Raw genomic sequence first — 23842 nt, forward strand, 5'->3', positions numbered from 1 at the left:
AAAAAGATAATACTAGCTCCATAAGATTATAATACTGTATTTTTACTGTACCTTTTCTGTGTTTAGATATACAAATGTTTACCACTGTGTTACAGTTGCCTATAGTATTCAGTACAGTAACATGCTATACAGGTTTATAGCCTAGAAGCAATAGTTAATACCATATAGTCTAAGTGTATAGAAGCTATACCACACAGGTTTGTGTAAGTACACCATGATGTTCATACAATGAGGAACTCACCTAACAATTTGCCTAATGATGCATTTCTCAGACCCAATCACTGTCATTATTTATTTATTTATTTATTTTGAAATGGAGTCTTGCCCTATTGCCCTGGCTGGAGTTCAGTGGTATGATCTCAGCTCACTGCAACCTCTGCCTCCTGGGTTCAACCAGTTCTCCTGTTTCACCCTCCCAAGTAGCTGAAACTACAGGTGCCTGCCTGGGTAGTTTTTGTATTTTTAATAGAGATGGGATTTTACCTGTTGGTCAGGCTGGTCTCGAACTCCTGACCTCAGGTGACCCACACACCTCAGCCTCCCAAAGTGCTGGAATTACAGGCATGAGCCACTGTACCCGGCCTTACTGTCATTATTAAAGCATACCTATAACAGGTTTTCCTGGTTATTATAAGAAAGCCTAGCTTAGCAGCCTTCTCTAAACTCCTTAGCTAACTTGTTTGGGGAAACCAGTAGCACAGCTATGTTTCAACGATTCTTATGAGTGCCCTGAACATTAGTTGAGGTAAAATACTGAGTACCAGTCATTACATTTATATACTAGATTGTGCTTTAGTAATATTAACATACCTACTTTTGTTTAAAATCTATTACGAATTTTTAACCAGTCTTATTTTGCTAACCCAGTTATACAACTTTAAAATATTTTGTCTATTTCATGTTACTATAGTTACACAAGTTGAATGTGTTTTTTAGTTTACTAAATAAAGCTTTATTTACAAATGCAGTTAAAAGTATAGTTATCTCAGCCTTAATCTATTAAACTTTTATAAATTCATTAACTAGTTATTGTAAATTTGATCACAGGTGTGTTCGAATCAAAATAAACATTAGTCTAAGAATAGGAAATTTATTTTAGCACCTTTCCTAAATAAAGTGCAGTGTACCACAATTTTTGGCATATATATATTTTTTTTTTGAAAGAAGAGTGAGAGCAATTAATTTAGACTTGTTTTCTGTTTATAATCTTTGTACAAGTAGTTTTTATTCAAAGTTAAAATGTGACCTAAATGGAAATTATGTTAGTATTGTTTTAAACTAAAAATTCAAGCTTTGTAATATGGAAAATTCATAATTTAGGCACATGCTAGAATTATTTAAATATTCATTTTCATAATATATAGATTTTTTATTTTAGTTACATAATCACTATTTTACATTTCAAAAGGTGGTAACATTTTAAATTTCCATATATTTTTCTGCTGGTAACTTCAAAAAAAATTTGTTTTCCAGTATTTATATTGGCCTAAATATATTTGATGAATTGAAGATTATAGTATGAAACTCACTAATGATTATGTAACCATTATTTTATGTTCATGATGTGTATTTTAAGAAAAATCAAGTGAAATAAGCATACATTAGGCCATATGTTGGATGTGTGGAATTGATCAATTAATGTTTTGATTTCCAAGAAAATGCCATTATAGTTCCCTATGATTTTTAGCATTAGTGATATTTTTTATCATAGAGGTCTATTTCTTTTATCTTACAGCACATTTAAACATTTGTACATTTTTAATCTGGCTTTAATAAATAATTGAGAACAGTTTATATGAATCCCAAATACAGAGCATTTTAACAGTATTATATGTTTAAATATAGAAAAGCCTAATAAAGTGGTGTTATAAATTTTATGTGTTGTCAACACAATATTTCTTCTTAAGTAACTTATGAGAATAGTGTCTGTGTGTATTTTCAGAAATGTATTTTCAATGTTTCATCAGGAAAGCAGTGATTTATCTTTTAAAAGCATATATTCTAAAAAGGGAACTATAATGGAAGCTATCTTTCCTTAAAATGGCCAGTCGTGTGAGCCATAATGTTCATTGATAGTAAAATCAATAGAGCATTGATTCTAAGCTTAATCCTTAGAGACTGTTGTTTAGAGTGACAGACATGAACTAGTAAATATCTAGTTTTGTTTAATGTGTTCAGTGCATGAGGTTTTGCTATCTTGAATTTGTGCACTAAATACAATTTATGCACAGGGTAGAAAATAGTAGTGGTTAACAGACACATAGCACTTTCAGTTATGATGGTGATAAAATATTTGATATGAGATTCTTAGCTATGAGTTCAACTGTTTTCTTTTCTGCTATAGTTATATCCAAAACAAATTTAATACTTAAGAGTGCTATTAAGGAATTGTCTCCATTTTCTTAGATGTTCTTTATCAATAACTATGCTTTTTACATGAAATTATTTCATGGGAGAGGTTTGCTGAAAATAATGATTTTTGCATTCACCTTTTTTTTCCTGTAACAGATCTGAAGTAGAATATGGATTGAGAATAGATTCAAGACTTAAAATTGATTGGACTTCATTTGAATGTTGTAATCTTATGTTAGAGCGCTTGAAACCGTTTTACCTATACATTTCTAACTTAAAATAGATTAACATAAATTATTTATGTTATTAAATAAAATATTTATTAACATAAATATAAGATAGAAACATAAATTTTTGATAACATGAATGATAGTTTTTTATGAAGTCATTATTATATCTGGATGTTAATATTCAAGAATTTCTTTAAATATTGAAAAAGAATATTTAACCTCAAGTTTTTCTAGTCCAGCTACTGTAAAACCATATATTAATTTTTAGACTCTTGTATATTACACAATTTGCTTTTTAAGAGTTTAGTACTAATTAATGTCCTTTGCGTTCAACATTGGTTATTCCAATTTGATAGTATTTTTAATAACCCAAGTTAATCAAAAAGTCAGGTTTTCTAGTTTTGCTAATAAAATATATTTTGCATTATATCTAATGTTTTTCTACTAAAGAAAAAGAAGTTGCCTGTAATAAATCCTCCGCTTTATTTTTTTTAGCATATCTCCAAGGTATCGATTTAATAACTATCAAAGTAGCTACTGCAGTTGTTGCATTTAAATTGATTTACATGTCAAGACTGGCAGTTTAGCAGCTGCGCTATTATTCCTAGATCGGTCAATTTACTTGAGAAAAACCTACTACTGAGTTCTACTGACCTGCCTGACAATATAGGCCCTATTTCTATTCCTGTAATTAGGCCTGCGACTAACTCAGAATATTTTTAATTAAAATATTTTGGTCAATGTGTTGCACCAAATTAGGCCTTTCAGTGAAGATTTAATTCTGGAAATAGTGTGATTAGAATATTTAATGAGTTGTGTTCAATTAAGATTAACAGGTTGTGTGTGTTGAACACACAGTTTTTGTGTGTGACCATTTTGAGCTTTACAATCATAAATGTTACTCCTTATTTTTAACCTCAGAGATATTTGTTCAATGATTGTCTGATAAGAAATTTAAATTCAGTTGAAAATTTATTTTAAAGTAACTTTTTTATCCTGATAGTACCAAGAAAGCTGATTTAAAATGCATCAGCTTTTTAAAGGACTAGGAAAGCTTTTACTTGTTAATTTCTTCTCTTCCAGCAAAAGCCAGAAAATAAGGAAATTGCCACTTAATGTTTATAAATAAACAGTTTTATTGAGAAATCTAACATAAACAGTGGTTGTTTTCACATCTCTTTCTAATTTGGGAGGTTTTTTTTGTTTTCTAAAGGAATGTAGCAATACAAAATTAAAAGGTGCTCAATTTTATATGCTTTTATCTCATTAAAAAGCTTTGATAAAATCATGTGTATAAATTATTTCAACCTTAAGCCACCATAATATAGGGGTAGAAGTAAAAGCACTGACTAGAAACTTAATTCTGAGTTTGATTCAATTAATATGTAATTCACGGTAACAAACAGCTCTTATCTTAATGTTTCTTTCATTGAGATCCTTCTTTCTGGTGCTGACTTCAATGGTAGAGTCTTTACTATAGACTAGTAAACAGGTAGACTACATGTAGCTCCTTTAGTATGGGTATCACTGTAGGAGTCACATCTTTGGGTGCTGTAAAAACATGAGATCTGGTATCCACAGTATATTACTGTGCACTTTTTTCAAGAGTGTCAGTGACTAGAGCTATCTACAGTGCTTTGAATTTACTAGACATTGTAATGCTGGTAAGATACATAAACATTATCTATTTTGGATAAATTATTTTCTTTTTCTTCTTTGTAATATAGGCACAAATAAAGTTGTTGTTTTTTTTAAACTCCCCATGAAAAACTGTTATATTTGCTACTGTAGGTATGATGATATTCTGATCAATGGACTTCCAGATTGGCGACAGCCTGTATTCTACTACAGGCGGGTGAGAAAAATGAGCAATGCTGAGCTGGCATTACTCTTGTTCATTATTCTCACAGTGGGTCATTATGCTGTGGTTTGGTCAATCTACCTGGAAAAACAACTGGTAAGTATTAGTAATAAATCAAATCAACTGGCCTCCTTAATTTTATATGGAATTTCGGACATTTTTAACTGATGAAAATTTCTATTTCTCTCTTTATATTTCTCATTCTAATAGTTTTATACTTAATGTTTAACGTTTGACATATTTCTAAGTCAAGAAGAACCCATGAAATAAGAAAATATCCTTCTTTAAAAATTGTGGCACTTGAGTTTGTTACAAAACTTTATGAAAGCCCAAATATCTAGCTGGAAATCAGAGAGTAGAGCTATGTTTTAATTGTCATCTTCCAAATAGAAATATTTTTTATGTAAGATTGATTTTAGATTTTTTTGTGTCACAGGCTCTTATGTAATGAATGTTTACTTTTAAAATACTTTAGGTAAATAAATAAAATTGAAAATGAATATAATATTCTAACTTCAAAGATTAATTGGTTAAAAAAATTATTACACTTTTTTTGGTCTAATATGCTACTCTATAGTTTGTTCTTTTATGGGTTTTTATTTGTATGTTAAAGATAATCAAACATATTTATCAGTATTCATGAATTAGCATCTGTTTACTCATTCCTTTTGAAGTGACATTATTAAAGTTGGATGAATGAGAAAAAGTGAGTTGAATGCTTTCTCTTCTTAGAAAACTTTGATTGCTATGGAGATGCACATGACTGACAGTGCTGAACTTCATGTGTGTTTAAGGCCTGGATACCATGGCAACAGTTATTGTCAAAGATTGATGATTTTACTTAATCATGTTGGACCCTACATACATTTGCATAAATGTTCCTCTATAATGTTTACCCTTCACAGAAGAGTATAGATAACATTTGAAGTGTACATGTTAATGATAACCTGTAACCATAATTCTTTCCACATTAAGGATGAACTGCTAAGTAGAAAAAAGAGGGAAAAGAAAAAAAAGACAGGCGGCAAGAGTGTGGATGTATCAAAACTTGGTGCTTCAGAAAAAAATGAAAGGTGAGAGCATATAAAAATACTTTATAATTTGAAACTTTTAAAATACATTTTTAATATGATTCAACTTCATATATATGTCTGTTTGCATGTGCTCTCATTTATATCTGTGGTAGGCTTATAAAAGACTAATAATGTGCCATTGTTTATGAGACAAAGTCTAATCTTAAGCAAAATTTCTTCAGGATTTTTTCCTCATATAAAACGTTAATATATATTTAAATAATCTCTCAAATTCTTGTAGTTTGAAATTTTTATACTGAACTTTAGAAACAAAGTACTATTAGATGGACCTATGACTTAGCTCAGGAGTGACAGTATGTAGAGAGGCAGTGATACGCAGTACACTCAAAAAGATACCACCATTTCTCCTATTGATTCATAGAAAGGAATAAAGGGTTTAAATAGTTCACACAGCAGGGCATGAACTGGGATCAATGTGGGATGGAGATCAGAGACTATTCTACTTGTCTTCTATTCTGATGACATTAGTGAGTAATGCTTCAGTGAACTGCAAATGACGTTAATTTTTATGTATTGGTTTGTTTATGCTACAGTCTTCGTATCTGGTTGTCAGCACTTGGGAACACTCTGATGATAGTTTTTTATAGCTGAAGTAATCATAAGGTTTAAGAATTCATTGTACAAAAGTGATGAAAAGCCTAGGTTAGAAAGAGGGCTTTTGTTTATCTTCATAACTTGATTAGGAACCCCTTCCCCAAAATCTTAGCCTAGATTCTCTAACATGGTGTATCTATTGCATTTGTTGTGACCACTGTATTTCATGATAAAGTAGTTATAAATATTTCAGTGAATACTTTCTTCATTTTTTTGTTGAAGTAGCCATTCAGAAAAGAATTGATGAACTTTTTAAAAATATTTGGCCTCCCACCTTTCTCTGTATATTCCTCATATGTTTTTTTTTTCCCCATCCCTTTAGATTGCTGATGAAACCACAGTGGCATGATTTGCTTCCATGCAAACTGGGGATTTGGTTTTGCCTTACACTAAAAGCATTACCTCACCTAATCCAGGTAAAATGTACCTCTTTTATATAATATTAGATGCTTTTGTTTTTAATTATTCATGAAACAATTTATGCCCCTGTCTGCTATCTGAATGCTGATATGCAGTGGATGCTTTATAATGTTGATTAAATAGTATTTTTATAAGTTGAACTTAATTTAGACAATTCTAAGATTATTTAGATATCTGTTTCTATAATTATCTTTTATAATGGTTTTAGATCACCTTAGAGTCCCAAGATCCTAGAAAAAGAAAAAAAAAATACAATCTTTTTTTTTTTATTATTTTTTTATTTCTTTTGTTTGGAGACGGAGTTTCGCTCTTGTTACCCAGGCAGGAGTGCAATGGCGCGATCTCGGCTCACCTCAACCTCTGCCTCCTGGGTTCAAGCAATTCTCCTGCCTCAGCCTCCTGAGTTGCTGGGACTACAGGCACGCGCCACCATGCCCAGCTAATTTTTTTTGTAGTTTTAATAGAGACGGGGTTTCACCATGTTGACCAGGATGGTTTTGATCTCTTGACCTCGTGATCCACCCGCCTCGGCCTCCCAAAGTGCTGGGATTACAGGCTTGAGCCTCCGCGCCCGGCAAAAAAATACAATCTTTAGTACAGAGATAAAAGTAATAAAAATTTAATCCACTGTTTTCATTAAAAGCATAACCAGTAAAAAGGAACAGCATTCAAGTAGCTTGCCACCCATTATTTTAATAGCATTTAAGTGCATAGTGTTTAAAAAAAAAGAAAAACCACCTTTACATATACAAAAATATATATTGCTCTCCATTTTATTTGCAAATTTAAGAGGAGTGAGGACATTTTATCTTATATAACTAATCAGTTTCTGTTTCTATTTAGTCTTGATTAAACAATAAAATATGGATGTATATCATATTTACATGTCAGTTTCTTTTTTTGTATTTTGCTATCAAAGCATATTTTATTAAATTATTGCTTTGTTAATTTTGATTGTTACATCAGGTTAGGGAATCCCCAACACATAAATATTTGAAGGTAAATAAAATACTTTTTGGTGTACAAATTTTGAGGCTGAGATTATAATTTTTGGAGAGAAATGTTTTATTTTAGAAAATAAGTCGTTATAATCTAGAGGACCAGATAATATCCTATTCAGTTCTACTCACTTTGTATTTATATATTGGAGCTATTTTTCCTTATTGTTTAAAGAAGCTAATGACTCCAACTTCTGCATTTTCATTTATTTTTCTCCTGTTAAAAATTTTATATTTAAAGGGGAAATGAACCAAATTGCTAGTGTACTTTTTCCTGTCCTTTCAGAAATTAACAGTTCTTTCATCAAAATAGTTCATCTTAACAGTTATTGCTTATAGAATCTTATATTTTGTTTACAATTAATAGAGAAAAATTACAGTATTTCAGTATTTTAAAGGGTTTGTTTTTAAGTTGTTTAGCATGTTATACTGTTTGCTTAAAAAAAAATTCTGCAATGCTTGTATGCTGTCTGTAAGACTTAATGAGAGAGGGAAAGTCTTTTTGTCACACTGATATGAAAATGAGACAAAAAATATTTTTAGGGCAGATTTTCTTATGCTTTTTTTTAAGTCTTGATTATGTTTTGCCAACTTTAGAATCTTTGCAGTAGGCAAGGCAAACCAGAATATAAGTTAATTTAAAAGTATATTCATGAGGCAGTATAAATTGAATATTGCATAAGATGTCAGTATTAAACACTTCTTTGTAATTTTAATCTAAGTAATTTGAAATAAAATTTATTTGGTAAAATTAACATATCTCTTGGTTGGCATTCAGGATAATTTGCCAGACTAAAATCAACATATTATTATGACTTAGATTTATAATTTATTTAAAACTACTTGCCTGTGATACCTATTAATTCATGTAACAGATTGATTGTTTTGCCTCATCATAAATTTATAGAAAATACACAAAAATGAGGAATTTTATAGAAACTTTTTAGTTTCTTTAGAAATTCTGCTTTTTTAAACTGTTTGCCCAGTTTGAATTTTAAAGTTTTTACCTACTTGATGGTACCTTCTGCCTTTCGGTTTTGAGATGGCTAGATATTAGGCTTTCAAGATCTTATAAATCTAATTTTTAATTTTGTTCTAATTTCTTCCTCGTAAATGGATTTCAAGAAGAAAATTAAGATGGCTTTTTTTTTAAAGCAGATATTTCATAATTTATTTCTGCTTTGGGCATCTTAGATTGGTGTTTCTAGTGGTCACTAAAAAAGTAATGTAATGTAGTAGACTCTTTCAGATACACATTATAATAGTGAAATTACTTTAGATTTTTAAATATTGCTTATGAAATACATTAGCAAAACAGTACTGATCAGTTGCTGTCAGGATTAGATTTTTGTTTGCGTTTTGTTTTGTCGTATGCTATGACCTTTGTATTAACTTGAGATCTTCTTAAATAAGATTTTTATGAAATTTATAAGAAGTCTTTTTTAACCTGAAGTTTTCTGGATTGGTAATTGGGACAGTGGTCAAAAAAGAGCCCTGTTAAAGCTCTAAGAGTAAAATAAGATACATATAACCTTAAACTTTTAAAACGTGTACTCTATGCACCACTTTTATGACATAGGACCATTGTTTTATTTTTAAATAAGAGTCCACTGATTGAAGTTTCTTGTGCTTTCTCTGGCATAAACCATACCAATAATCTTGCTTTCTTTAAGGAAGAGTCAGCCGGGCACGGTGGCTCACGCCTGTAATCCCAGCACTTTGGGAGGCTGAGGTGGGTGGATCATGAGGTCAAGAGACGAGAGCATCCTGGCCAACATGGTGAAACCCCATCTCTACTAAAAATACAAAAATTAGTCTGGCGTGGTGGCACGCACCTGTGGTCCCAGCTACTCCGGAGGCTGAGGCAGAAGAATCACTTGAACCCAGGAGGCGGTGGTTGCAGTGAGCCGAGATTGCGCCACTGCACTCCAGCCTGGCGACACAGCAAGACTCTGTCTCCAAAAAAAAAAAAAAAGGAGAGTCAAACTAGGGTCTTGTGAAGTAATGTAATTGTATAATCTTTATACATATATATGATTTCCAACAAGTCTTTCATAATTGGTTTTCTCACATCTAGTTAACCACATTTTAATTTACTTTTTATTTTTTAGAGGTAGGGTCTTGCTGTTGCCCAGGCTGGCCTCATGCTCCTAGGCTCAAGTCATCCCCCAACTTCAGCCTTCCAAGTAGCTGGGACTATAGGCACACGTCTCTGTGCCAGGCTTTGTTGGCTTTTTTTTGGACGGGGAGCGGGGGCGGATACCCTAGGTGGGACATGAAAACAGCATTTTAACAATTCTTATTTTGAGCTTGCCAAAACATTCAACTTGGTCTTCATAGAAGCAACTCTTACTTCTTACTCATAACTCATCCTTTTTTAGATAGTAATTAATTGAATCATGTAATCAGAATAACAAGTGTAACTACCACAAGCAGGGTTAAGAGTTAACACAACCAGCTCTTACAAGTATACAGTAAATTAGTTAAGCACATATAAGTTAAGAGAGTTTTACTTTTGGTGTAAATTCCTTGAATTTCATGAAAAGTTAATTAAAACTAAGCTGCAAATATTTGATGTCAGTATATAGCTATTGGTTAAGAAACAGGGTCGAAGCTAAAAGTGAGAGATTCACAGGCTTCCAGCAAGTGACCTTCATACTCAAATCTTGTGGCAATAGTTCTTCACTCTAATTTCTTTCCTTCCCATTCATCCTCTAAATACTCATTCCTTTACTATACTTCACACGTATAAAGTCATCTGGTAGGATTGGGAAAAGTGGCATTTCTGGCTAATTTGGGCTCTCAAGTTCACTTTTATTACTTAGCATCTAAGAGCCCTAAGGAAACTCCTATTGCCTGCTTAGTTTACCTAAATTATTTTCTGTTTCCTCCCAAACAAAATTACAAATGCAAATAATTATTTTCATATTTGATGTGTAAGGAGTCTTTTGGTCAGATGTTTAGAAAAAGAATTCAGCCAGTTCAATAAAAAAATTTAAACATATATCAGAACAAGGCACTATTAGGGACTACAGAGATAAATATGCCTTCTCTAAGACCTTATAGTCAGGTAGCAGTCATAACACATGAATTTAAATAACCATTATACAATACAGTATATATGCTTCACATGTTTAGTATGAACAATGACTTTTATAGATATTCAGAGAAGTAAGATTGTCTCTGTTTGGGATGACCAAGGAAAACTAAAAAGAGGAACCACTTGAACTGAATATTGAAAGATGAATAGACACTTAACAGTTAAGTGCCCACTTTGTATACTAGGTGGTATACAAAGATAATTTTGTAGATGTAGATCCAGTACTTCCCATAAAATCATACTGTGTTAAGGCTAAAAGCATCCTGAGGAAAACATTATATAACAGCCTTTTTTAAAGGAGGGTATCATGTAGCCCATTACTATCTTCTCAGACTGTATTCCAGGTCTCCACATTCTGAGTATATCCACTTAGGAGTTTATATTATAACAGGTAAATCTGATGTGACAAGTCTAAAAATAATATTTAGACAGAATAAAGTTAACTGATAAGACAACAAAGTATTTCTTTGATTACATTCACCTGTGAAAGATATGTGTACATTGTTAGGAATGGTAGAAATAAAGTGTATAATGACTGTGAAACCAGCAGAAAATATTAGAAGTAGTTCTGTGATTAGGCAAGATAGAGGTAAAAGTATCTCTTTGATAGTTCCCCTTGCTTCTTGAGAAGGTCCTTATTACCTCCAGAGCACTGGATTTTGTTCCTAGATATTGGGAGAATTATAAGAATTGATAGATTAGAAGAACAAAGCCAGAGTGAAAAGCTGTTATACTTAATGCATGTTAAATATTTGATAAATTGGTATCAGACATTTCCCAAGTGGGTCAGTATTCAAGGAAAAGATGCATGGATACTGCTATATTTAGTCAAATGTGTGTGCCATAAAATTTATGTATTTACCTTTTCTACTTACGCAGAAAAGGTAAAAGTCAAGTGAGAAATTACAGGAAAAGAATACGGTGTTTATAAATCCACGTGAATGGAAGGCTGGTGTGTGCTTAGAGAGATGAGAGTATGTTGGAGAGTAGTAAAATGCATGACTGCATGCAAGAAGCAAGGGGAACTTAAGGAAGTGTGTTGAGTTAGCTAAGAAAGCAAGTAGAGTGATCCCCAGAAGACATGGAGGGCTTAAATCCTTTGAGGCAAGAATTTAATTTTAACATTAAACGTATAGCTCCAGTGACACTTTGACATCTTACCAGTCTGTTTCTACTCTCATGGAGGGTTTGAAGGAAGTACACTTTCTCTTGGATTCTGACAAAACCAGTCTTCTTTGTTGGTTGCATTCAGCTTGTAACCTAGGAAATTTTTCTAACCTCCAAAATGCCCATCTTGGATATTTTTAAATAGATCATATGTTCTGTAACTTGGAAAATAGCAAGTAGTTGATGACATATAATCAATGGCTCTGTGCATATTTTCAATTTAGCTGTTATAACTTAGTTTATTTTCCTCACTATATCAGAACCTTATATATTTGGGCCCAGAATAATACTTTAGATTGTTCGGACCATTAGTTTCACTCATAAAATCAGGAAGTGCCACATATCCCAAGTGATTACCAATCTAAATCATAGACACAGTTCTCTGCATTTTCTGAGATCAAACAGATCTTCAGTAGTCAGAATTTAATTTGCTTGAGAATTTGTTTGATTTTTCTAGGAATTCATTGTTTAAATTTCTCTCTGACATTTCTCGGTAGCATAATTTATAAAATATAAAACTCATTTGGTTGTGCATTGCATAAAGTTGTAAATTTTTCACCTTTTTAAGTCACAGTCCCATCTTTTCTCACTATCAAGCAGATCTAACAAGAACGCCACTAAAATAAAAATTGTTGTGGGAAGTTTCCAGCATGCATATCTCCACCCCCATCAGGATGTATAGGTTGCCTAGGAGCAGTGGCTGAGAAAATAGAGGAATCTTCTCTGTACAGGTCTGGCTTTTACCTTAAAAAAAAAAAAAAGTTGCCTAAGAGTAAAGGGAGTACTATACTTTATAGAACTATCTATAAATGGAAGCATCCTCCCTCCCAAGAAGCTTCTTCTCCCATGGAGACTACAACTGTGGACAAGCCTGGAGGTCACCCTCCCTGACAACTAGGGCCCTTCGTTTCTAGCCCCATTGCTTCTACTTGCTGGGACTCTGTCAGAAACCAAACAAACAAAACATTCACAGCTAATTAGCAGGAAAAAAAGCTTCCAAAAGGCTAGGAGGCATTTGTTGCAAGCTGAGTCGCCTGCCCTTCCTCCTCGAGTTACACAGATTTTCCGAGGGATGAGGCAGAATACTCTAAAAACCTTTTTTAAAACTTTTCAGACTCACACACACAAACCTGACACAGGAAATATATAATCAAATGAAAAGAGATAGAGAACTCATTTGAATTTTTATAAGCTGAAACTCTACTGCTACAGGACAAAGGGATACAGGAAAACTGGAACGACCTTACAACATAAGACAGAGATTCCTTACTTCAGCCCTCTGAAAGTATATATCCTTGCATCTTACACAAGTACTCAGAGATCCAAAGGCAGATTATAGAGTTTTGTAGGTTATTGCTAGATATAGAAAAGATGAAAGCCACAAAATGGTAGGTAGGATGTTAGCAACATACAGTCTCATCAATTCCATGTTTTATAGATGAAAATACTTAAGATTCAGATGGTGCAACAATTTCCCCAAAGTGATACAACTAGTTAATGATAGAAATGAAACTTAGATGAAAGGAAATACTAAAATATAAGAAAAAAAATACATGAGAAATATAAAAACTTAAAAAAGAATACATTTCTCCCCAGGTACATAACTAGAGCTTTATAGTATAAGCTGTCTAATCTTAAACTCCCTGTCAGATGTTCAGACTAATTATAATTACAAATTTTCCTCAACTTAACTATCGATAGCATCCTGATAAGCCCATCATAAGGAGAAAATACCGTAAGTTACTTACATTTAGCCTATAGTTGGGTAAAATAATCTGTAATACAAAGCCTATTTTATTTTTTTAAAATGCTAAATATCCCATATAATTTACTGAATACTGTACCAAAAGAAAAAACAAACAGAATGATCGCATGGGTCCTGGAAATATAGTTTCCACTAAATGCATATCACTGTCGCACAATCGTAACAGAAAAATTCTTCTGTTAAACCATCATTAAGTCTGGGATGTCTGTATGACTTAAGTTGTAGAAGGATTCTTACATTGAATTAGGGCTGAATAAATGGCTTCTAAAGTCTCTTCTATCTCTTGGACCAAACGGAAAAAGTAGTTTTTAGGCTTTGCATCTCCTTGAATATTACTGTCTCAGACCAGATGAAGACAGTAGCTTCTGGTTTTCTGTTTTATTTTTATTACTTTTTGTGAATTTAGTCTTCTAATTCTGTACAGAAATTTTGACTCTTACAAAAATATACAATTTTAAAGTTTTTCTATATTCTTCATTGTAATTTTATTACATATTATATGTAATTCTGAGATTATAGTATAAATCAATGGGAGAACAAAACAATATAGAGCATTTGATTTTGTGGGCAGATTTTCAGAAATGTATGTATGGTATTTTCCTATATTAAAGGTTATTTCTAAGCTTCAAACAAAAAAGATTTGGGCTATCAAACAATCAAAAAGAAATAGAGCATCTTCCATATTTGTTTCTAGCTATCTTTCCTCTGAACTCCCCCACATTCCGTATTCCTGTCAGGACAAGTTTTATTTCCCTGCTCCTACCACTCTCAATCAATGCCCTGCTTTCTTTCTTTTTTATTTTAAGTTCCGGGGTACATGTGCAGAATATACAGGTTTGTTACATAGGGAAACATGTGCCATGGTGGTTTGCTTAATACCCGTCACCTAGGTATGAAACCCGCATGCATTATTACCTACTTATCCTGAAGCTCTCCCTCTTCCTGCCAATCACAGGCCCCCGGTGTGTGTTGTTCGCCTCCCTGTGTCCATGTGTTCTCCTTGTTAAGCTCCCACTTATGAGTGCAACCATGCGGTGTTTGGTTTTCTGTTAGTTTAGTACCCTTCTTTCTTAAGCTTTCTTTGGACTGCTTAATAGGTTGACGTTTATATGGAGAAATAAAAGTAAACCAAAACATTACAACAGTGCCGCCTCAGCATGTTCTTTTATCACTTAAATGAACTATGTGAAGAATGTTAAAGGATGGCCGGGGCGTGGTGGCTCACACCTATAATCCCAGTAGTTTGGGAGGCCCAGGCGGGTGGATCACCAGAGAGCAAGAATTCGAGACCAGCTTGGACAACATGGTGAAACCCCGTCTCTACTAAAAATACAAAAATTAGCTGGGTATGGCGGGTGCCTGTAATCCCAGCTACTCAGGAGGCTGAGGCAGGAGAATCACTTGAATTGAGAGGTGGAGTTTGCAGTGAGCCGAGATCTTGCCACTGCACCCTAGGCTGGGTGACAGAGCAAGACTCCATCTCAAAAAAAAAGAAAAAAAGAGGTTTAATGTAAAGGTGTTCTCTATCTCACCGCTCACTAACCTTGGAAATATTGTATCTTCAGGGCTTAGCTAAATTGTCATCATTATGAAGCCTTCCTTCATCAGGCCAACTGAAAAATTCCCATTGTAGGTTCTCTATACTAATTTTATAGCTCTTACTATTTGTATTAATCACAAGAGATAGATAGACCTTAGTCTGTTTCTGTCATATGCCTTATGTCTGTCCCTGGTTGATAGGAAAGCGGGCATTCTGGTCTAGCTAGCCATTCAGGAGCTCAGAGCAATGATGTCTTCACTACCTTCTAGCTATATCCATGTGGAACATGTGGCCTCCTTGCTCATTATGACAAGAGTAGAGAGCTGGAGGATTTCCATGAGCTTTTCTGTGAGTTGGTTTGGAAATGACACTTGATATTTCCATCCACAGCCCATCTAGAACTAGTCCTCTGACCCCACCTAATCTTAAAAGGACAAGGAAATATGGGGAAACAGAATGTTGAGTGAGCACCACTTTCTTTGCCAGTACTTCATTCAAGAAATATTTATTTGGGCCAGGCGCGGTGGCTCACACCTATGATCCCAGCACTTTGGGAGGCCGAGGTGGGCGGATCATGAGGTCAAGAGATCGAGACCATCCTGGCCAACATGGTGAAACCCTGTCTCTACTAAAAAATAGAAAAATTAGCTGGGTGTGGTGGCGCACGCCTGCAGTCCCAGCTACTCAGGAGGCTGAGGCAGGAGGATTGCTTGAACCCAGGAGGCGAAGGTTGCAGTGAGCTGAGATTGCGCCACTGCACTCCAGCCTGGCACCTGGCAGCTCTGTCTCAAAAAGAAAAAAAAAAGAAATATTTATTTTTTGAGTGCTTATTTACTTTGTACCAGGTACTCTTCAAGACCCTGGGGGAGGGAGTGGGAGAGGACAACAATTCCTATTCTCATGGAGCTTATATTCTATATTCCATATTTTGGTTAATATTTATAGTTTTTACATATTCTTTAAGGGAAACTGTTGTATCTTATATAATCTCCACTTATGCTAATAATGTACAACACATATACAATGGTTTAATAAATAAGTATAAATATCACTGTCGAGTGTCTTCTTGTGCAGGAACCTATACTCTGTGATTTCATACAAAGAACACGCATACATTCTCTAAGTTAGCCATTGTTTAAATGTAAAACCTGTCGCCTGATGTCTATGCAGGCAGGCTTTGAACTCTTCCAGAAATTTTAAGTGTTGGCTGGGCATGGTGGCTCACACCTGTAATCTCAGCACTTTGGGAGGCCAAGGCGAGCGGATCATCTGAGGTCAGGAGTTCAAGACCAGCCTGGCCAACGTGGCAAAACCTCATCTCTACTAAAAAATACAAAAATTAGCCAGGTGTGGTGATGGGTACCTGTAATCCAAGCTACTTGGAAGGCTGAGGCAGGGAGAATTGCTTTAACCCAGGAGGTGGAAGTTGCAGTGAGCTGAGATCACACCACCACACTCTAGCCTGGGTAACACAGCAAGACCCCTTCTTGGGGAAAAAAAAAGAAATTTTAAGTATTAATACAATTGCTTCTAGAATAAAAACTTTTGCTCATGGTTCCATTCATAAGGATTATAAACTCCTTGAGAAGAGGAGTTCTTTCTGTTTGGAAAAATGTAAACTCCATAATTTTAATACAGTATTATGGGGCAGGCAGTTCAGAGCCCTAATCAATTGAAATAAGCATCTAAGTATTCGTTAAATATTAACCTTCTGTAAGTTCCAGGTAGTATACTAGGGCTGTAAGGATGGATTAGAAGTTTATATCCACAAGAAATCTAACTTTCTGTGTAGGTAAACTGGAGCTTACTCTGGACCCAAAATAAGGTTTTTTTGCTTATCTTCCCCATTAAACAATTTTACCACAATTTTATTCACTTGAATTAGTCCCCCATGAAAAATGGGAGGTAAAAGGGGTTGAAAACAATTTATCTTATTTATCCTCTTTTGAATGCTTGAATTCAAAAGCATACCTTAAAGAATAGCCATGCCTTAGGATATACCTTAAAGAATACCTGGTTTCTTCTTGAATGCTACCTCCAAAATCAGTCTATTTCATTTTCAGGTAATTTTAATGATTAGAAAATCATTTCAAATGTATATAATGTATACAAATGTTAAGTATAAATATCACTGTTTATACATATAAATATATATATTAACATATATTTCTTCCATATATACTATATATATTTTTGTTTTTGTTTTTCTTTTTCTTTTTTTAAGACAGTCTCACTCTGTGGCCCAGGCTGGAGTGTAGTGGTGTGATCTTGGCTCACTGCAACCTCCGCCTCCTGGGTTCAAGTGATTCTCCTGCCTCAGCCTCCTGAGTAGCTGGGATTACAGGCACGCACCACCATGCCCAGCTAATTTTTTGTATTTTTAGTAGAGATGGGGTTTCACTGTGTTGGCCAGGATAGTCTTGAACTCCTGCCCTCAAGTGATCTACCCACCTCGTTTTCCCAAAGTGCTAGGATTACAGGCATGAGCCACTACGCCCAGCCTTCTTCCTTATATTTATCCAAAATGAAAATTTTAATCTCTGGAACCATATATAGTAGTTGATACCATTCTTTCCTATAATAAATCTTAAGGTATTCTATGGTAGTTACTAAGTTATCCCCAATCTTCTTATGTCTAATCTCTTTTAAAAACAGAGTTTCAAGCTGCCTCCCTATTTAATCACTTTCCTTTTAAAGTCTATTTTTCAGTGCATTTTAAAGTGTGATACCCCAAACTGTACACAAGGATGGTTGAAACAATGTAGAGTTGTTTAGTAAAGTAGAGTTGCTTGAGATCATAGATTATTAAGGAAGTAATGTTTCCTGGAGTGGGCATATTGTAATTTGATTTCAAAGCGTAGGTAAGATTTTTAAAAAAGAGAAAACATGAGGAACATTTAAATAAATGTTTAGAAATGGAGCAAAAGAAAGATAAAAACAGTGAATGAGACTAGGGAATGTATTGAAACTCTCAGATTAAGTAGAGTAGATTAAGGTGATTGGGTGGATTACAGCCCTCAGATAAGTGTGGTTTTGGATTAAATGTGTATTTCAAAGAGGAAGTTTAGTGGGATTGTGTGCCATAGCAGAAAGAAGAAACACTAACAGAAATGTTCAAATTTGTCAGGACTACTAGGAATAGGTTGCTACTATGCAGCAAAATGAAGTGAGAAGGATGCAATTAAAGAGGTCCCATAGCAAGAAGATACAGGATTTGGCAGGGCAATTTTGGTGAAGTATGAAGCACAAAACTCATCCTTTGTGTTAGAAAACAATATTCTTGTCAAATTGGTGGAAATAGTAATAAAAACCATGTAGAAGATGTCATTCTAAGTGTTTCTCAGGTATTAACACATTTAATCTTCATAACAGCCCTATAAATTAGGTACCTTTATTATCCCCATTTTATGGATGAGAAAATGGATTCAGAGAAGTAAAATAATTTGTTGAATGTCAAATAGTAAGATGGCAGAGCTGAGAGGTTAATTCAGATAGTCTGGTTCCAAAATCTGTCCTCTTAATTACCATATTATATTTCACTGTGCTATACTGTTATGATTGATCAGCCTACTTTCTTTTACCTCTCATAAATAACTAATCTGTGCCCTTCTTTTCTTGCATGTGCCACATTTCCTACTCCCCTCAAGGAGCCAATGCCTTCCTGACCTTTTCTTCTTCCCTACTATTAAAAACTACTCTGTGGAAAGAAGCTAATAAGCTCATTCATTCATTCACACCAAGGTATAAATGACTGATACGGCTTAATATAAAATAATACTTCTTTAGGTTTGACTTTTTATAAGGGATGTGGGGATTGTTAAGGGAATGTAAAACCTTAACCCAAAACCCTGCTGAAACTTAAACCATATATTGGCATAGGAGGATGAATAAGTTGGGTGCATGGCCATCTGTGCTCTTCCAATCTTACCATTTTAGCTGGCCTAGGGCTTGTGTGAATCCCTCTCATAGAAATAAGATAGGAATGTAAAAGAGGGGATGAAAAAAATAAGAGATCTTTTTCTATATTGATAATATATCTGTATTATATTGATTCACTGATTTTAGGAATACCTAATTCTTGGTTGGAGAAGTTCTGATATGAACCCAAGAGACACAGACACCCAGGAGAAAGCTTTAATTTTGACACAGTCATAGAGGAAAAGAATTTCTAGGGTTTCAATATTTATGTATTTACATCTGAGTCAAAGTAGTGTCAAAGATTTTGTTCCTTTATTTCCTGCAGAAATAAAACACTCTCAGATGGGTCTATGGTTTGTCTGCTCTAAGAATCTTACGGTCTGGAAATACTACCCTAGAGTTATTCTTGATACTTTTCTTTTTCTTATTTCACATCATTCATCAAGCTCCTTCATTTCTTGCTTTATTAGGTTTTTCATATATTTCAGTCTAGTTCTAATTCAGCAAATACTTATTGAGTACCTGCTTTTTGCCAGATACTGTGCTCTGGGCATCTAAGTATCTGTATCCCAAATTTCTCATCTGGAAGAGAATATAACATGATACAAGCAGTTGTAGATGTGTTTAAATACAGAAGTAGTATACAAGGGAGAATTACACTGCCAGAGAAGGTCAGAAAAACTTGCAAAGGAGATGGGGCTTGAATGGTTTTCAAGGATGAATAAGAGTTCATCATAATAATGGCAGGGAAGCACAATATTGTAGGCAGAGGGCAAAGCAATTGCACAGACATAGAAGCACAGTGTGGGCTGGCAGCTATTAATACAAGTGGTATTCCTACAGAATATATGAGGTTTGAACCAAGGAGTGTGGTAAAAAATCTGTCTTGCTTATTTTCATTGTCAGGATCTCATATGCCTAGAGCATCAACTTGTTTATTTTTATGTATGTCATTATTTAAGACCTAGTCTTTTTTTGGTACACCACTAAAGCCTTACCTGTGTGCCACTTACTGAGACTTCAGCCACTGTATCTTGTTACCTAAGTGTGTGTATGCAGTATGTGTCCTCAGTCTCAGTCCTCAAGACTTCATGGTAACTGTTTTTATACTGGTCTCTAAGAGTGGTAGAAGGAAGAGTGGCAACTTTTACTTTTATTACATGCTTATATATGTTTTATAATCAGATTTGAAAATAATGATTTTGAATATCTATTGTAGTTAAAGGGCTAATATGAAAATAGCAGTAGTACTTTGTTAGTCATAGTAATATAATTTACTGTGCCAAATCAGTTCAGCAAATGAGTTTTTCTACTCTCTGTATATGCAACAGTATATTATGAAAATAGCATACAATGGAAGAAAACAGGAAGGAAGAGGATACCTTCTTACCATATCTGAGAGAAAAAAGAGTTCAAATTTATACTCATAAAATTTCTTCTTGTACCCAGCTCTCCAGGAGAGAAAAATCATAGAGAAATGTTTATTAATTTCTGTTCATCATAAAATTTGAAAACAAAAAGGCTACTTATAAAATGAATATAATGCTTTAAAATTAAGTTATATGGAAAATACTGAAGCAAACTGATTTTTATGTTAATTTATGTTTAACTTTTTTTGAAGGATGCTGGACAGTTTTATGCTAAATATAAAGAAACAAGATTGAAGGAAAAGGAAGATGCACTAACTAGAACTGAACTTGAAACACTTCAAAGTGAGTTTTAAACATTAGTGTATTAACAATATCATATAAAACTATTTAAATGTGAATTATCTTTTAAATTCAGTGGTAATTAAATTTTCTGATTGTCTTTTTTTTCCCCACTTATAGTGTAGTCACTTGTATTTAATGTATTTGACATGAACCATACTACATTATAGTATTACTTAACCACCCAAGTTCAATATCCCTCCCAAAGTGCTGGGATTATAGGTGTGAGCCACCGCGCCTGGCCTCAATATCAGAAGGAAGGATAAAATCAGCTTGGGTCATGTAATTCCTCAATTCCAGGGTCATCTAAAGTCTGCAAAGCCCTAAAATACTTCAGTACTGTAATTAGAGTTAATATTTAGTGCTAGCTTAACAGTTAATCACCCAACTTGCTGTGTAACAGTTGTAGCTAGGAAACCTGAAAATAGGCTGGGCGCGGTGGCTCATGCCTATAGTCCCAGCACTTTCGGAGGCCGAGGCAGGCGGATCTCAAGATCAGGAGATCGAGACCATCTTGGCCAACATGATGAAACCCCATCTCTACTAAAAATACAAAAAATAGCTGGGCTTGGTGGCACGCACCAGTAGTCCCAGCTACTCAGGAGGCTGAGGCAGGAGAATCACTTGAACCCAGGAGGGGGAAGTTGCAGTGAGCTGAGATTGTGTCACACACTCCAGCCTGGCAACAGAGGGAGACACTGCCTCAAAAAAAAAAAAAAAAAAAGGGGAAACCTGAAAATACCAATGATTTTTGTTTTGAAAGTCTTTGTTTCATTTGCAGTATTGTTATATAGCATGAACAACCTTGAATGAATTATCAGTATGTTGAAAAGAAATCATCCATTTACCACAGACAGTTCTTGCTAATTTTAGGGAAAATTGAACATATTATTTAAAAAGGTATTTTCTCAGCCCCAGTCCTTTTGTTTATTTTTGTCTTATCTACATCTTACCTCCCACATGTATATACTACGTTTCTTTGCATTTCTTCATTTTTATTCCAAGCACTTAATACTACTTTAATTTATATATTAGTTTTGTTTACCATCTGATTTCCAACCCCAACACCCGAAATAGAATGTAAGCTCCATGAGGGTAAGGACTTTATCTGTTTTGTTACTGTTATGTCCCAGGTTCTGGGGATTTGAGTGTGATCATTTTAGGGGCTCATTTTTCAGTCTGTCACAATCCTTCAGATGTCTGGACAGCTTTAGAACAGAGACTGTTCATCTTTGTGTCTGCAGCATCAATTAGTGTCCTGGCATGTAATAAATGTTCAGTAAATGGATGAATGTATGCATTCATGTAATGTCATGAATACTAATGAGCATCCACTGAGCACCTACCCATATAAAACACCATCTCAAGGAGCATATAATTTAATTCAAAAAGTTTCAGTACTTACAAATAGGAAATAATATTCATATCAACTATATAATTGTTTAATGTAGACTTCTGTTAAGAGGAAGGAGTTAGCATGATAGAGGATTATTACATACCAAGGTTGACGTGTGTTAAGAAGTAGGAGTGTGCAAATGAAACTGTCATTTTTATATAACTGTTATTTTAGAAAAAAATGGTACATAACATTTTCTAAGCCTTTACAGACTAATCACAAGGAAAAGAAAAATTACATTTGTAAGAAAAGAGAGAATGTCAGCCAGGCGCAGTGGGTCACGCCTGTAATCCCAGCATTTTGGAAGGCTGAGTTGGGTGGATCATCTGAGGTCAGGAGTTTGAGGCCAGCCTGACCAACATGGTGAAATCCCATCTCTACTAAAAATACAAAAATTAGCTGGGCATGGTGGCAGACACATGTAATCCCAGCTACTGGGGAGGCTGATGCAGGAGAATCACTTGAATCTGGGAGGCGGAGGTTGCAGTGAGCTGAGTTCATGCCATTGCAATCCAGCCTGGGTGAAAAGAGTGAAAGACCATCTCAAAAAAATAAAAGAAAGAAAGAAAAGAGAAGAATATCAAATTAATCCAAAATTTACCTGTAGTGACAATATGATTACACTACATTGCATTGCTCTCATAGACATGGCTTATCATTTCTATGTAATTTTTATTAAAAAAAAAATCACTTACTTGTAATTTTGGTAGATGTGTTAGAATTATTTAATAGTAACAAGACTAAGTATATACACTACCTCTTTTGAAATTGGGGGTTAAACATGAAGTGTTTATCACTATGCAGAAGCTCCTTTTGGAGTTTTTAACTATTTTTCCAAAATTGTTCACTGACTTTTGTTCTGCTTGAGAGTTTGATACAATTCTCAAACAGATTTAATAGTCTCTCGGCCGGCCGTGGTGGCTCATACCTGTATTCCCAACACTTTGGGAGGCCATGGCGGGCAGATCACCTGAGGTCAGGAGCTCAAGACCAGCCAGGACAATATGGTGAAACCTCCTCTCTACCAAAAATACAAAAATTAGCCAGTTGTGGTGGCAGGTGCCTGTAATCCCAGCTACTCAGGAGACTGAGGCTGGAGAAATCACCTGAACCCTGGAGGCAGAGGTTGCAGTGATCCAAGATCATGTCACCGCACTCCAACCTGGGTGACAGGGCAAGACTTCAATCTCAAAAAAATCTCTTCTTATTTTGTTATTGTCTGATTATATAAAAATCACAGACTAAAAATATATTTATATCTGAAAGTGAAATGTGTAACAGTCTTCTAAAACATTTGAAAATTCATCACTAGCTTATCAGTTATTGAAACTCAGAATGGAATAAGTAAATACCGGAACGAATATTAAAAACAATTCTCATACTATGCTCTGAATAATAAGACTGTTATCTCAATGCTTCTTTTATCAGTGGTATATTTAGAAAAGGTGATGGTATCAACATCAAGAATGTTAAAGAACAGTCACATTTACTGTTAACAATGTGAGACTGTCATGTATTTTTTAATGTAGTCTCTAATGGTTACATGCAAAGAATATTTTAATTAATTTTGTTAACTTCATTACAGTATTCTGCATTGTATACTTTAGAGTTAAAATATAAGGCCCCAAATCCCCCAGTGTGCCTTTCATTTGCCCCATCCTTCTTAATTTTAAAGACCATCATCAGAATATCAAATTC

The 23842-nt window shown here is 34.3% G+C and overlaps 1 protein-coding gene across 1 annotated transcript in view; it reads left to right on the plus strand.

The window, feature by feature from the left end:
* The window catches only part of DNAJC1 (DnaJ heat shock protein family (Hsp40) member C1), a 223175-nt gene that overhangs the window by 85786 nt on the left and 113547 nt on the right, over window positions 1–23842 (plus strand). Inside the window, exons 4-7 of the mRNA XM_032243903.1 lie at window positions 4374–4539; window positions 5419–5516; window positions 6454–6547; window positions 20661–20751. Coding sequence (XP_032099794.1) covers window positions 4374–4539; window positions 5419–5516; window positions 6454–6547; window positions 20661–20751 — 449 coding nt within the window. The remainder of the gene's footprint in view (window positions 1–4373; window positions 4540–5418; window positions 5517–6453; window positions 6548–20660; window positions 20752–23842) is intronic.

This window comes from Sapajus apella, unplaced genomic scaffold, assembly GCF_009761245.1.
Source record: "Sapajus apella isolate SASKATOON/1434 unplaced genomic scaffold, GSC_monkey_1.0 scaffold53, whole genome shotgun sequence".
Taxonomy (NCBI): Eukaryota; Metazoa; Chordata; class Mammalia; order Primates; family Cebidae; genus Sapajus; species Sapajus apella.